Consider the following 15,942-nt stretch of genomic DNA (forward strand, 5'->3'; position numbering starts at 1 on the left):
GGAACCCACCTGAAAGGAAAACTGAGGATGAGCTTGTTTCCAAAAATTCAGTGTTTGTACAACACGCACGTTTGTTTTACCTAACACTGTGTTATGGAAACTGTAACTATGTCCATAAGTAACCAGTGGCCTCAGACTTGTCTTCCAGGACTGCCCCATAAGGCAAGGAGAGTGACTGCTGCTGTTGAAATATTTGACTTCATTTGCCTTGCAAAAAGATCCCTGTCCTTGACAAATGGTTGTGAGAAAAGAGCTCTGACAGTTCCTGGTGCTGAAGGGCCAGAGCTGAGCAGAGAATCCTACTGAGCTGAAAAACACAACTCAGCACCACTGCCTCGTGACAAAATTCACTGAAAAGGCTCAAAGGTGGCAGAAGTAAGAAACAAAGCCATGGAACACCTTCAGATATGCCAGTACCAAGCAAGAGGATGATGCAAATCCTTGTCCAGTAGCATGGACAGCATTCAAAGACCTGCCAGAAATTCTGTGGTGTGGCTGCTATCAAAAGGCAGGATGATAAATGTTTCTCTATTTCACTGGATAAGCCAGCATCAGTCACTTGCCTGAAAGCCCCTAAGTAACCCCAGGAAATGTCTATTTTATCAGATCACAATAGAAAGGAAGAAGCTCCTTCTTACAATCTTTGGCACAGAGCTCCCATAAAAACAGTACCAGACCCAGCTGATCCCTGACATTTTTATCATCTCTGATTCCTGATGGATGGATGCTCTAAGTGATGCAGAACATTCACCATTTTCACTGGGTAAATTGACAAATTCCCAGCTTGTTTTTATTCCCAACTATTTTTAAGGAGTACAAAACTAGAGAGGACAAATACCTCCAAAAATACACACGCAGACCGCAGTATCAACCCCAAATCTTTGAGGCAGTCCCTGAGAAACAACCACCCTTCCTAGCATAGCAAAGTACAAAGTTTGACATATAGTTGAAAGGAATTTCCAAGAGGAAGGCATCCAGTCTTAGCTGACTTGGCAAGAGTAGCTGAAGAACTAAAGGAGAAGGCTGGATTTCTACACAAATACATTCACATGTTTTAAGTACCATGGAAGGGTTTCTCAACGGTTTCTCCTTGCAAAGGGGCAAAAGTTTTATAATTTCAAAGAAAACAGCATTATCTCTATCTCCACAACATGAGCAAATGTGGCAAAGTCACTCCAGACACAGACTTTGTTCTCACTGTTAACAACTTGAAGGTGGAAGAAAAAGTTACTCTGAGAATTCCTTCTTAAGAGGCCAAACACTCTCATTTCAATACTTCTTCCCAAGCAGGAAGACACACAGGTCTCTGTTGGAACAGGAGAACCATCAGGGCTCTGCTGCAACCTTTGTACAGCATAAAACCTGGGCAACCCACACTTTATTCCCTTGGTTCAAGTGTGTTTTATGAGCCAAGACTCCTGAATGAGGCAACAGTTTCTAGCCAAACATAAACAGGACTGTGCTTCTTTCAGTAGCACGGCAAGTTCTCTGGCTGCCCAAATCTTAGCAAGTCTCCAAGAGAGGAAAAAGAAAAACCTTCTGCAGGTAAAGCTGATGGTCCTGCTCCAGCAGACAGGTGTGTAGCACATCTCCCCTGCTACTCCCTCACATCACCAGGATTTCAGGCAGTGCTTCCTCTCTACAAGGCTGCCACCTGAACTAAGCTCATGAAATATTCTTTGGGAACATGTTATGAACACTTTACTAAGTTGAAAATATAACTTTGCCACAGAGCTCTTTGGACAGCTCTCCTCTTCCTTGCTCTTGGCATCACCTTTAAAGGACTTTTTCTATGAGCTAAGTTGGAATACTCCTGCATTCATCACCAGATCCCACAATTACCATCCTGATAATACAAAAGCAGTACAAGCTAAATATTCTCCAATTCCACAAGGCAATTTCACTTTGAAGCAATTCACATTGGGAAGCATATTTAACTTGCAATTCCTTTTTTTCCCCTTCAAATAAAGTTGTGATGCCCAATCCAGACATCTTTCCAAGTCACAGAGAACTACAGTCCTGTAAAGGAGCTATTTAAAAAAGTTAAAAATCTCTCTTCTGGGACATTTATATAATCCAGTGTTTTTATAAACTGATTTGTCTGGGGAGATTAAACCAGTATGAAGAACACAACCAACCACCTCAGCATTGTGACTGCTGCATTCAAATTCATTTTCCAATGATTTTTTCTTTGGTCTATGAATTTGTTAGAAGCATTTCCTTCTCAAAGGACTATGCTGTCAAACCAAGAGGCTACTTAAGGACAATAAAGACTTTCATCAAGGGACAAGCACTCTCGGACCATATCAAGTAGAATTTCCTCCTTTACCTTACCAAGTAGATTGGAGAAACACTGGACAAACCTGTTATTAACTGGGCAGCTACACTTGCTTCAACATCTGAAAAACCCCAACCAATAAACATTCATAGTCAGGTCCTCTAGCTCAGGTTCAATTTTGGAAAGCTCGTATGAAACCAGATCAAAATTAATTTATCTTTTGCAGGTGATGGAAAGGGAGCACTCCTGGGTAGATCATGCATTTCTTATCACCATAGCTGAGTAAAATGTGAGATGTGATGGTTTAATACCCTTCAGGGCCAAGCCAAACCCCAAAAGTAGCAGGTAGAGTCTCATCCTCCAGTTAAAACTAAGCACATATTCTAGATTTCTCCCCTTGGAGCAGATGCCATGTCCACATGCAGAATTCCTCCCCACACCACATGCCCATGGAAAGGTCCCAGTGCAGCCAAAGGCACCAAACCAAGTCCTGCACTGATGCTCTGTGTCAGTGTGCCCAGACTGGAGCTTTCTGCTGTCAGATTTCACACCACAATGGGCTAAGAGGGAACATCAGGTCAATCTGAGGGGCAGAGCCAGTGGGATCAGCTGCATGGGGAAGGGCACAGAAATTCCTTCACAGATTAAGATCTTATCCAAAAAGTGGTGATGGGGCAGAGAAGGCAGGAAGAATGATATGTAACTTTCACTCAGCCAAGCACAACACCTCACCTACACCCTCTGTAGAAATTTCTGTTTAAGTGACACCATCATTCCTCCAATATCCACGATGCCAATGAGTGTTCCCTATTGATTTTCAGAGCTGCAGGAATCAAACTCCTATGCTTGTATACCAGCAATAGGAGAAGCTCTGAAGAAACACAACAGCCTTCCCATATTATGGTAGTGATTCCAGCCTGATCTCAATGAAGGGAGCTTTTATGTGGCTGCTCCACTGCCTCAGCCCACATGCTGGTTAGAAGCTAAATCAGATGATTCTCTTACAGCTCTGTGGGCAGGGCTAGCAAGGAGGGGTATTCACACTCCTCAGAAATGCAGACAGCAGCAGCTTCACCAGGGAGAAGCCTCAAGGCCAGCTAAGGAACAGACAGGCAGCCCCTTTGTAGAGCTGTGTGACAGCAGAGCCAGAGTCTGCTCTGTGGTTCTGGGAGCAAACCATCCTGGAGCATTATTCCTGGAAGCCTGATTTATCTCATTACCGTGGAGAGAGGCAACACCCCAGTCAAGAATGACCTGGGGAGAATCAGAATAATAAATCCATTTACTGAACAGAGTCAGCCCAAGGAAGAGAAATATAAATCCTCTTCCATTCTTCTAATGTTGAATCCATTGCATGCTCTGTAGAAGTTACAAGGTATATTACTGCCAGCTGGTCAAATCACTAAAGAAGTTTCCAGAACATTGTTTAAATGTTTGTTTGGTTTTTTTTTTTTAGTTAAGTGGTAGAAAATTATTTGAGCTCTTTACTAGAGTGACAGGTTCTGACAAAAGCCTGCACTGGTGATAACAACATCTGGTCCATTAACAACTTAGGTAATTTCATTAAACAGACAGGTTAAATAATTTAACTGAGTCACACAAAGATTTCTTCTGCATACAAAAGTAAATAAAAGGAAAGAGTCTTTAGGATTCTGAAAGTTTATTCTGATGACTGTTTCCACATAAACATGTGGAATTTTTATTAGTTTATGAAGAAGTGCTGGACAAATGCTTTAAAAAACAGTTTCAAGGTCATGGTGAGCAAAAGCTATGTATGTTTTATTATTAAAACCCAAATTTACTTGTAACAGGTAAGACTAAAATTTAGTCAAAGATTAGACAGAGCTTTTGACCCCAAACTCCACAGGACACAGCCACTACATCTGCTAGCAGATCATTCTTGGGACTGCAGATTGCTGCTTGATACAAAGCAGGGAAGTCCCCATCTAACACTCACCTTCTACACTCCTCTTCAAGGGTTAATTGCTCTGTGCTAGAAAACAAGCTAATCCTTCTCATCTTTGTGTAGTCTGGGCAAAGCCACAACAAATTAATACATTTCTTTCAAGGTCAGACAAAAATTTGGCCTTAAGAAAGCTTTTGGAGTTAAGCTTCAGAGATTGCTATAAGCTAGGTAAGAGGCATTTCCTTAAAAAATGCTAATACAGTTCAGGATGGGGTGGGGAGGGAATGTATTGGCCTCTAAAAAAACCAGATGCATGCAGCAACAAGGAAAAACTGAAATCACATTAGATTATGTTAGACAAAGTAACCTGGCAGACAGAATGTCAACAAAGTGTTATATTTCATTCATCTTTTACTTAATACAGGAATTGTTTTGTTTACCATCAAAGGCAAAGATCAGATTGCTGTGTCACTGTATGTACCTGACACAGGTCAAAACCAACAAAAAGAAAGAAAAGGCAGCCCTGGGTGTACCCTCCTTCCCCCAGATCATCTACACACCAAATGACAGTGCTCACATGCTGGGCTGAAGACACAAGCTGCTGACCAACAAATCCAAATTCAGCTCAGTGATTTCCTGAAGTCTATCATAAAAACAATCCAGAGCCATTTACATTAAGCATCATTAGAATGAAGAAGCACAGTCTTAGAGCAGCCCTTCAAGGGCAACCTCCCTAACCCCTCCTAGGGGCTGTGGAGGGTTTATTCTCCTGTTCACATCTCAGGAGATGTGTAAAAGATGAGAAAGTTTATCCACTGTGAGCTGTACAATGTTGCAACTTGCCCAATTTCCCCATCACCCACAGAGTCAAATTTCCAGACTTCATAAGAAAGCTCATAACATCTAATTGTCTCCTGACTCCCTTCCTGGTCAGATCAGACTTTATGAAGTGGCTTTCATGTGTGCCAAGCAAAGACAGTATCTTCCCTGGGAAAAGCCAAAGGCAGCAGCTTGTCACAAACAAGGAGCACTCGTGGGTCCCAGGCAGGGAAAGGCACGGCCACAAAGCTCAATATTATTCCATAAATATTTATGAGGAGCAAATAAGTATTAATAAACTGAAAAGGTGAAAGAACAGTCCACTGTCAGTCTAAATCAAGAAAACTGTGCCAGCAAACATTTTCCCAGGCAACATCTGCCACTTCCAGGGCTCAGATGGGCCAGGCACCACTCCAGGCAGGCAGAGCAGAGGCAGATCCTGGTTTGGGGAAGCTCCTGGTGAAACCTCACTGAGGCCAACTGAGCTGTGCTAGCTGGCCTCAGGCAGGTGAGCAGAGCAGGGCTCAGCACACTGCATTTATTCAGTGTGCGTGCTGGGTGCCAAGGGGCACACTGCCCTGCTCTCCTGCATCACACGAGCTGATGGCCAGCAGAGGTGAGCAGCCACATTTCTCTTCACAGAGAAAATCAAGGCACAGTTCTTCCCAAGAATATTTCTAGGTTTCACATTCTCTGAACATCAGAGAAAGAAAACACAATTCTTTTTTGGAATGGAAAGAAAACACAATTTCCTTCAGAAATGAAAACACAGTATCATTTGCTGTGCCTGTGTTTGTGCAAAAGTAGAATGCAATTTGGAGACTGTTTACCCAAAATCATGGTATTTTGTTTCCTTGGCCTCTCAGGAGTGTGTGTGTCAGGACTGTCAGGTGACAGTCACAAAATTCAGTACAGTATATACAGTTGTGTACAGAGCTAAGAACTTAACAGATTCAGTTTTAGATGTATAGAATATTATAGTATAATAAAGTAATTAATAAGCCTTCTGATATCAGTTGAGTCCTCCTCATCATTCCTCCTTTGTCAGGGCCCTTGCAGCATTGCTACAGAGGTGCAGGAGCCACAGCCCAGCTGTGACAGCCACAGTGTGCAGGTGACAGAGGAGCACAGCACCCTGTGCTCTGCACACTGCAGCACACAGAGCTGAGCCAGCCCTGCTGGAGCCAAGCTCCCCACACCTGACTGACACACAACAGGGCTGAAGAGGCTCTCAGCCCTTTGCTGCTCTTCAGTAGCTGCTATTTCTGCCATTTAAAGCCTTCCTTCTATTTCCAGTGTAAGGGCACCTCACCATCCCCTCTTAGGGCTAAAACAAGATTCCCTTTGAAACCTCATCCTAATTCCCTCACAGACACTGAGACTAAATATTTACTTTTATGAATCAGTGTTGCTTCAGTGGTATGACTGGTGCCCTGTTATATAAGGGTAACATCTCCAATTTTCCCCCAACTAACAACAGGTTTAGAATACTTCCCAAAGTATCTCAGGAATCATTTTCCAGGGTAGGAACATATGATGTGTGCTGTGATCGCTGACCAGCAGAGGGAGATGGGACACTGTTCCCAAACAAAAATCCAAAATCTGGAATCTTTCAAAGGATGCCATGAGAACACAACCCAGCTCCATTTTTTCTTCTTCCTCCACTGATGATTACTAACTTATATTAAGGGAGGCAAGAAGTGAGCTCCTAAATTGTGTGTTTTAGTTCTAATATTAATAAAAACTTGAATTCAAATCACTGGAGAACTTTTTCAAGGCATCAGGTCTTTTTTTTTTTTTTTGGTGGGTGTTTTGTGTTTATTTGTTTTTATATTAGGTGAAACACTGATATGGGTAGGAAAGAAACAGAGCCAGGAAAGACAAATATCCATTTGAGAGGATTCATGGACACTGAAGAGTGTCAGTTTCAGAGCTGTGTTTTCAAAGTATTAACTGATACAAAGTCCTGAACTACAGGACAATAAGTAATTTATACATTAAAAATTAAAATGCAAGGAAACAGTTTAGAAATTTTATTTGACCACCCTTATTGGGTTAATTCTCCACCATGTACTTATTCTGCTATTTTAGACAAATAAAAAATGCTGTTCTATTTTCAAATTCCATACATGGTTGTGCACCAGCCACAACAATCAAGCTGAATGATTGGTGAACATGAACACAGGGTGCCAGGTAAAGAACTAAACAGAAATACTGAACAGAAATATTTAAAAGACCTCCTAACAGTGTAAGCTTGGGAAGCATTCAGATTTCCCTTCTTAGTGTTTTCTTAAATAGTTCTGCAAAACCTGCTAAGTTGGAAGAGAGTGCCCATGCTGGAAGAGAACTCTGTAAAATATTAAAAGTCAACTTTAATTTATAAAGTTTATAACTTTATAAATTAAAAGTAATGCAAGGGATTACATGTAATAATGCAAAGTCAAAAAAAAAAGCAGTTCAGAGGGGGAAAAAGCTCCTCACCAGCAATACAAACTCAAGATTTGGTCCATATTTATTGTACACTAGAGTCTGAATGAACAACTCCAGACTTCCCTTCTACCACAACTGCTTTCAAATACCTGGAGAAGCAGACTGAGAATGAGACTCCATGATCAGACTTTGTTCTCAGGATGCCAAACAAGACAGGGATTTTGGTGAAATGCTGGTGGGAGGTTTTCCATTACCATTAAATTACCAGTTCTCCTTTATGTTGAAACTCCCAAGGCTCACTCACTGACAGTTTCCCCAGCTGTTACCTCACACTGGCTCACCCCCAGGAGAGGAAACTCTCACTTCTTGACATTAATAGCATTTTCTCAGCACAGCTCCAGCAATGAAAACTGGTATCTGGCATTATGTCTTTCATCAAGAGATCTGGAAACTCCAAAAAGAATCAGTGACCTGTCCCAACAGCCTCAAGATGAACTGGTAAATGGAATAAAGAACAATCATCCCTCCAACTGCAGCAGTGACCCAGGGGAGCACTGACAGTGCAGGTTGTGGGTCATGCCCACTGCAGATACCAACTCCCAGCATAGTGTGAGGAAAAAATATCTTCTGGAATGAAAAGGAGGCCAAGAGTCTTTGAGAAGAGCTGAAAGAATGAACCCCATCATCCTAAATCTAATTTTTCAGGTTAAAGAGGTCTAAATTTTTTACTCAAGAGCTGACAGTCATCCTCTCTTCCAGGCAGAAGAAAGGAAACACTGCAGAACTTTCCCCTCTCTAAGATGGTGAAAAAGTCAATGTAGATTTTCCACTTTTCAGATCACAGCACTCAATCCAGCACTATATACAATTATCTGATACACAAGATGGGTCTGTGAATGTTTTGGGACTGAGTATCTGTTACTTGGCTGCCTCTGACTACGGAAAGCTGAGGTCTGAGTAGCACATTCCAGACCAAAATTACTAAATGGGCTTAGTTAAGTCAGAATTTGAGCATCTTTACAAGGGAAAACACACTGAAACAGCAAGAAACCAAAGCAAGCAAAAAAATACCAACTGCAAAATCCAGGAAACAAAGAAAGCCACAGCTTTGTACCACACGGCAGAACAGATTAGTCTGTTTCTATAGCAGGCAGCTAATGCCTTCTTTTGGCAAACAAACTCTTCAGACAGAGCCAAGAGTCTAGCAGATGATTTACTGATTAAATGCAAAATGAGAAGCTGAAAACAAAAATTTTCTGGAGAATGTAATAATTTGCATAATTAAGCCATCCATTGGAGTCCTAAACTGTCTTATCAGTACAGCAGGAACAGCCTCACAGCACCTGGGTACTCCTCAGCTGTTGCACGAGGATTTTACACCAAATGCCTCCATAAAGATTCAGGTAACCATGAAGAAGCCAATATAAATTTGGGCTCATCTGAAATTTTTGGTTTTAGCTAGAGATTTCAACTGCAAACCAGATTACATCCCCTCTTTCTGTTCTGCTAGGATGTCTTCCCCCAGCTCCTCCTCTGGCACAACATGAAAGACACAGCAGAAACAATATAATTTTGTACAGTCAAAGCACAGCACGATGGCAGTGCTTCTCTTCAGAAGATCAAATTTCATTTAACAATCAGGAAACACTCATTAAAAAAAACAAAAATGAACTGCAAGCAAAGGCAGACCGAAAGGAGAATACTCACTTGTAGCGTAGTGTCGAAAACAACAAGCTTAGAGCTTGTTGGAACAATGTCATAACACTTGTGTGACCTCATGAATCGCACATAAATGTCACTTTCCGATTCTTCAAGTGCTGCAAGTAAAAACATTGTGTTGTTTTATTTAAGTAACCTTAGAAAAAAAAAAAAAGAGTAGTAAAAAAACATGCCAAATCAACTGAATCAACCATCGTGCAGAAGGACAACCCTAAAGTGAAACTCAAATTCACACTTTCAGATCTGGACAGACAGTCACAGGTTTGCACTCTGCATTTCAGACTCTCTTTCCTTTCAGATTAAATGTAACAAAGACAAAATGCATTGTTCTTCTTTGATGAGAAAGGACCTCCATGCTGGAGAGTTACATTCTTAAAAAATCTCTTTTTTTTTTCCCCTAACAGCAACCTACAGGAACATGCATCTCAACACTATTATATACAGAGGAAGACACTTTGAAAGTGTTGGGCTTGACTAACTCAAGCTCCTTAAATTAGTATTTCTTGAATCTTTACCACTACCTGTTTCACTTTTCAATTGCAATTTTCTATTTTCTAAAGAGGCATCAGGCAAGTTCTGTAATCAGCTCCATTCTCTTCAGGCTACACAGAGCATCACAACTCCAACACTTTGTTTATAAACCCAGGATCCATGTGGCTGGAATGGTTTTAGTGCTGCATGTCTGTAGCAAGGACATGCAATCCCATCCATATTACCTTAAATTTCCTTTGCATTTGTTCAGATGCATGTGCATACAACCCTTAGATTTGCTAAGGTACATTAACCTTTTTCTTTTTTAGGCTGTTTGGCTCTCTATTCTTTCCAGCAGGTACCTAGAACTCGGTCAAGGATAATCCCTCCATCAGAGATGTGCCCTTTAGACCCTGGATTAATTCCACAGAAACTTGGACACATATTACACTTTTGAAGAGCACAATATAAAAGACAACAAATTAAAAAACTCCTTGAAGCACCTACTGACCATTAAAGAACTTCATAGTAAGGAGTTAAAAACTCAAAATCCTCATTTGCTAGATTTGCTCAAAATCAGTTTTCTTGCTCTGGATAAATTGTCATTTCCACCAAATGGCTCAGCACAGCCTTTTTAGTCCAAATTTACAGAAGCAAAGCTGGATTTCCCCTACAGGTGGCTGCTCCAAGATCCAGCATCTTCTACACACTGAGAAAGTAATTAATTTCCTACTCCCATTACTCTTAAAATAATAACTAAATAAATAATCAATAAGTCTGGTCTTTAGAAAGTTATGGTTGCTTCTACAATCCTAAGTGCAGTCCCAAGAGCCCTTATTTACTTCAATCTCAAGTTTGTAAACAATTAAGATACTACAGATAGAAACAAGCATAGGAACACCTCAAATTCCACCAGAACAGTGGAATCACCATCCCTGGGCATGTTCAACATGGGATGGTGAACATGGTGTTAACAGTTGGACTTGATGATCTTAAGAGGTTTCTTTCCAACCTAAATGATTCAAAGATTCTATAAACCATAAAACAACCAGCTGAAAAAAAGCACATCATGGCTCCACAGAGTCTTGCCAACTCACTAACAATTTTTAAATGTATCAGGATGAGCACGGTAACTGTGAGCCAGAACAATTCCATCAGGGGAGGCTGCTCATGGCAGCCACAACCAGGAACTCTCAACAGCACAGTGAAGGCTGTGTCCATAAACCCTCCTCTCACTTACCACACATTCCCACCTTCCAAACACAACCTCAGCTGGACCTCAACAATCCCCACCCAGATGCAAAGGAATGGTTAAATGTTATCTCACCTTGTGCTGTCTTCCAGCTCAGGGGAGACACCACAAAGGGACTGCTTCCCTTTAACTTTAACTGCAAAGTTACAATTAAAAATACTCAGAAGCATGAGATAGCCATCTGTGAGCACTGTTAACACCCCTGTAAATAGCTAGGAAACTCTAGCAGGATCTGGACAAGGATCAAATTGTCCAGCTGGAGCTGAGGTTTATTTCTACAGAAGATCCTTATACTGTAAGGAAGTACAATGCACCACTTTATTAGTTACTAACTGAACATGCAAAAATCAGCAGCACTGATTTAACTCTCACGTCCCACACAACTCCATCAAGTGCCCACTGGAAAGGGCATTAAAGACCTTGTAACACCTTCAGCTGCCTGGGAATGCTCAGCAGCTGCCACAGCCCAATTCCTTGTGCAGGTACTGTGGATTATGTGTATATTAATGTACACACACAGGTGTTCAATGGAGAAAAAGCTCTCCCAAACCTAAGCTCAGCACATCTCAGGGATGCACTCACACCTTGCACAGGGAGGGCATAATCCTCTTTAAAGTTTCTCTCCCCTTCCAGTGCTTTGGGTTGTATCCAAGCACCACTGTGCTGCAAATATAACTGATCAAATCAGAACACCCTCATCTCCATGAGGATACTTCTACTTTATTACCTGCTTAGTCTCTTCCAGTTTTATTTGGTGGCCTCCAGGAGGGTTTGGGGGCCTTGGCAGGGTTTGGTAGCCTCAAGGAGGGTTTAGTGGCCCCAAGGAGGTTTTGCTGACTGCCAGGAGGGTTTGGTGGCCCTGCCAGTGTTTGGTGGCCCTGGCAGGATTTGACAGCCAAACCCTGCCAGGGCCACCAAACCCTCCTGGCGGCTACCAAACATCTCCAGGGCCACCAAACCCTCTTGGGGGCCATCAAACCCTCATGGGGGCTACTTCTAACCTCCTGGGGGACACCAAACCCTGCCAGGGCCACCAAACCCTCTTGGGGCCACCAAACCCTGCCAGTGGCAACAAAACTCTTCTGGAGGCCACCAAACATGCCTGGAGACTACTAAACCCTCCTGGTGGTCACCAAACCCTCCTAGGGGCCAGGAAACCCTCCTGGGGGCTACCAAACCTTCCTGGGGACTACCAAATATATTTTCCCTGCCCATTCATTCTGAGGCCTCTGCAGCACCTGCAGAGCAGTATTTCCTTTGGAAGGACGTGGACAGATCCCTCCTGGCCTGACTTACAACCTCCTCAGCCTCTGCACATCATCTCTGATCTGCACCCGAGATCATCTGCCCAGCATGCAGGAGATGTGAGCACAGCACTGCCTCCAGCCAAAGCTCAGCTCTCCACAGCTCATCCTCTGCAGATCAGCTGGCTCACAGAGCAGATTCCCAGCAGGAGGCATCTGAATCTAGAGCAGGATCAGGGAGGAGAAGAATCCACTAATAAGGAGCTGAATGTGTATTTCTGTGGGGGTGCACACTCATGCAAGCTGATCTCCTGAAGATTCAGCTGCAAGTTATTTTGCAAGTGGACATTGGCCATGTGCACCCCTCTCCACAAGGTGAAGGCAAAAATATCCAAATTCCCAGTGCTGTTTTTTGCAATTTTTAATAGAAAAGAAGGACAAGTCACCTGGAAGGTTACAAATAAACCCTGTCAGACAGCTGAAGTTGAGCACCTTGTCATACAGGCTTTTACAGAGTAAATTCTCTGCATTGGCATTTTATTTGCTCCTACTGTTAGAGATCCTTTAAAGAGTAGAAAATCAATCTATTTGTATTTTTGCCACTCTGCTCCTCAGTCTTATTCACCAAAATGATTTTTACTTTCTCTCTTTCTCCCACCCTTCACTACAAAATCAGACATGCTTTTGTTTTTTATTTCACCCAGTAGATGTTATTTACAAGAGCATCTAGGTCTTTTTTTTTTTTGATAGATTAATTATTCATCAATACTGACTCAGATTGCAGTGGGACTCAGTACTAAGCATAATTCTCTATTCAGAGAGCTCTAAGGTAGAACTACCATCTGAACACTCATGAATGACACAGAAACTTCTGCAGCATTGCTGAAGCCATTTCCTCAGATCTACTGAAAAAATCCTTCAGGTCCACTCATGCCTTTGCCTGGGTGATTTCCTCTCAGAAATGCAAGATGATTTCCTGCAGGGTGATTTCCTCTCAGAATTTCAAGGTCTTCAAAAGCAGAAAAAAAGAAGAGGAAAAAACAAAAAAACAAACAAAAAAACCACCACCAAAAAAAAAAAAAAACAACAAAAAAACCCCCAAACAAACAAACAAAAAAAAAGAAGTGCCTGCAGATGGAGAATAGGAATATAATGTCAACAGTCATGGAAAAGCTTCCAAATACTGCAACATAAAAACCTAGAGAAAGTTCCTCAGAAGTGTCTCTTGCAAGCCACAGGCTGCATTTCTAGGCTGTGTTCCTACTGGGATGGCCCAACAAGATCCTGGACCAAAAGTGCTTCCAGATCTCAACAATACAACATCAGGACCTCTCCTACTATATTTAATGTTTCAGCTGTGTTATGCTCCTGGTATCCAGTCATATTTCAAGTTCATTCATTGGTTCCAGGAGTATTTAAAAGAAATAGTTCCACAGAGGCTGGGTTCTCTCACCTTCTTTAAAGTGTTAATTCCACCACAGCCATGCTACAGCAGCTCTCCATAACCCTGTCCTCATGCTTAGATTGAGGGCTGGGACCTCTGGCAACTCTCAGTCATTTGAAGAATTCAAACTTAAGAACCTAAACATTCTTATTAACCTGAACAACTGCTAGTATAACTGACTTCTCAAAGTTTCATATGAAATTAATGGCCAAATTTTAAAGGCCCTTTAAAAAGTAAGGAAAAAAACAGCAGAGAGAAGTATGCAAATTATACGCTCAGCTAACTGCCTAGCCTGGTGAACAGCTTGCAGGAAGACAGAAACCACAAATATACCCAGTAATTGCACCATTCTGCCTGATTTTTTAATAAGAATCAGTATGGAAACCATACAACTTAAAAAGCTTAAGAATTCTCTTAGAGCAGCAGAAGCTGAGCTAAGCACTCCCAGCACTACTTTTCACCCTGACTACTATTGGCATAATCATCTCCCCTCAGCCAGGTCCAATAGATAAAAGGAAATGGGGAAGTAGAAATGTAGTTTTGTGATGTTCCCACTTGTACTAAACAACCTAGTTAGGGGAAAACACATTTTATTTTCTGTTACTGCACACATACATATCTACATTTCAGGGCACTCCAAGCCATACTTCTATTTTAAAAGTTGCATGATGTACTAAATATCAAATTTCAGATGCCAGAGAATGAAAATACTAAAGACCAAATATTTTTTTCATCACAATGTTTACTATGGAACTAATCCAACAGCAATACATTAAGTCAAATTTATCAGTGTAATTATACTGATAAACTGTATTGAAAGGTGCTATGCCAAAGTACTCTATACTATTCTTATATGTATATATAAACACACACACATATTTATATATCACCTGCCCTTTCCTTACACTAGAAGCTACCCAGAACAATGAGAGCACCCACAGCAAAGATCAGCTTAGCTGTGCCAAGTGCTGCCAGAAGACACCAGGGTGAGCAATCACTTCAAAAAGCCAGGACAAGTCACCCTCTCTCCCTCCTGTTACAGATAACTCTTGGCAGAGAATACAACAGGTAAAAGACATCATTAACCTTGTAAATTGTTCTTCTGACTGTGGTTTTATCTGAAAGCTGTCACCAAAACTGGCTTTAAAGTTTCTGATAACTCCTGGTCTGAATTTACTGAAGGAGTTCCTTAATATCCTTGAAAACCTCCCACACAGCTTTCACAGTGCTGGAGATTGTAGGAGTTCCAGCATAAGTCACTAACATAACACAGATCTGGACAGGAACATCCACAATGGATACAGTTCATCCACTCCAAGAGCAACAGTGACACCACTCAGAAGGAACCATAAACTATTCCTCACCACCAGGCCCTGGAACACAGCTTTTAAGGGAAATAGAGGCATCTGAATGAAGCAGGGTTTCTAGAATAATGTTCTGGGGATCAAATTAGGTAGGATTTGACCAGCATTCCTCAGCAAAGGGACAGACAGGAACAGATTCATCCAGTAATTGCTGTGTACAGCATGTTGCTGTGATCATGAGCAAGAGCTTCACTTCAGCCTACCTTCTGCAAGACAAATATTTAGCAGGTTCTTAGCTAGGTTTGAATGCTGCACAAATTAAAATGTTTGTGGCATATCCAGTGAAAAAGGGAACCAAGGGGCTGGCAGAGAAGTGCAAGAAACTGCAATTTTGTACAGAATAACACAGTAAGGGGGTATGACTGCTCAGTCTGCTGAGCTGTCTGCTGAAGAGCCAAGAACACTGGAAACAGTGGACAAGAAACCAGACACCAGAAGCTGAATCAATGTCAGACTTGGTAGGAAGAGAACACTAACATAATTTAAGAAGGGCAAGCACAGGAGAAAAGAAGCACTGTTGTGCTGTATCATTTTCTGTATCTGATTTCTGTTTATTCATGAGGAAACTTATCTCAGAAAAAGAAAAAAAACACCACCAAAATAACCACCCATGTAATCAGCCACAGGGTAAGACTAAGTGGTAAAAAAGAGAGAAAGAGCAGGAAGAGATGGTCACAAGAATACCTGTCTATGTGGCAGGAGATACATCACAGAACCAGAGAATATCCTTGGAAGGGACCCACAAAGATCAGAGTCCAGCTCTTGGCTTTACACAGGACAACCCCAAAAGTTTTAGAACATGCTTGACAAAACTTTGTTGCAGAGATGGCAGCCAAGACTAGCAATGTACTACTTCCAATTATACATGGGAAAAAACAAACAGGTTTACAGTCCAATATAAAGGAAATAATATGATGACAGTGATAGAAGTTGGCAACTCCATCACAAGCTGAAAGGCTTTCAAATGCAAGGAACAGGAAGAAAGGATGTAGAGACAGAAACAAGACTTTATTTT

The 15,942-nt window shown here is 41.7% G+C and overlaps 1 protein-coding gene across 6 annotated transcripts in view; it reads right to left on the bottom strand.

The window, feature by feature from the left end:
• The window catches only part of PRKAG2 (protein kinase AMP-activated non-catalytic subunit gamma 2), a 216,488-nt gene that overhangs the window by 20,272 nt on the left and 180,274 nt on the right, over positions 1-15,942 (bottom strand). For all 6 annotated transcript variants that reach the window (XM_036399135.2, XM_036399140.2, XM_036399155.2 and 3 more), the window contains one exon: positions 9,141-9,250. In XM_036399135.2, coding sequence (XP_036255028.1) covers positions 9,141-9,250 — 110 coding nt within the window. The remainder of the gene's footprint in view (positions 1-9,140; positions 9,251-15,942) is intronic.

Source organism: Molothrus ater, chromosome 1 (genome assembly GCF_012460135.2).
Source record: "Molothrus ater isolate BHLD 08-10-18 breed brown headed cowbird chromosome 1, BPBGC_Mater_1.1, whole genome shotgun sequence".
Lineage (NCBI taxonomy): Eukaryota > Metazoa > Chordata > Aves > Passeriformes > Icteridae > Molothrus > Molothrus ater.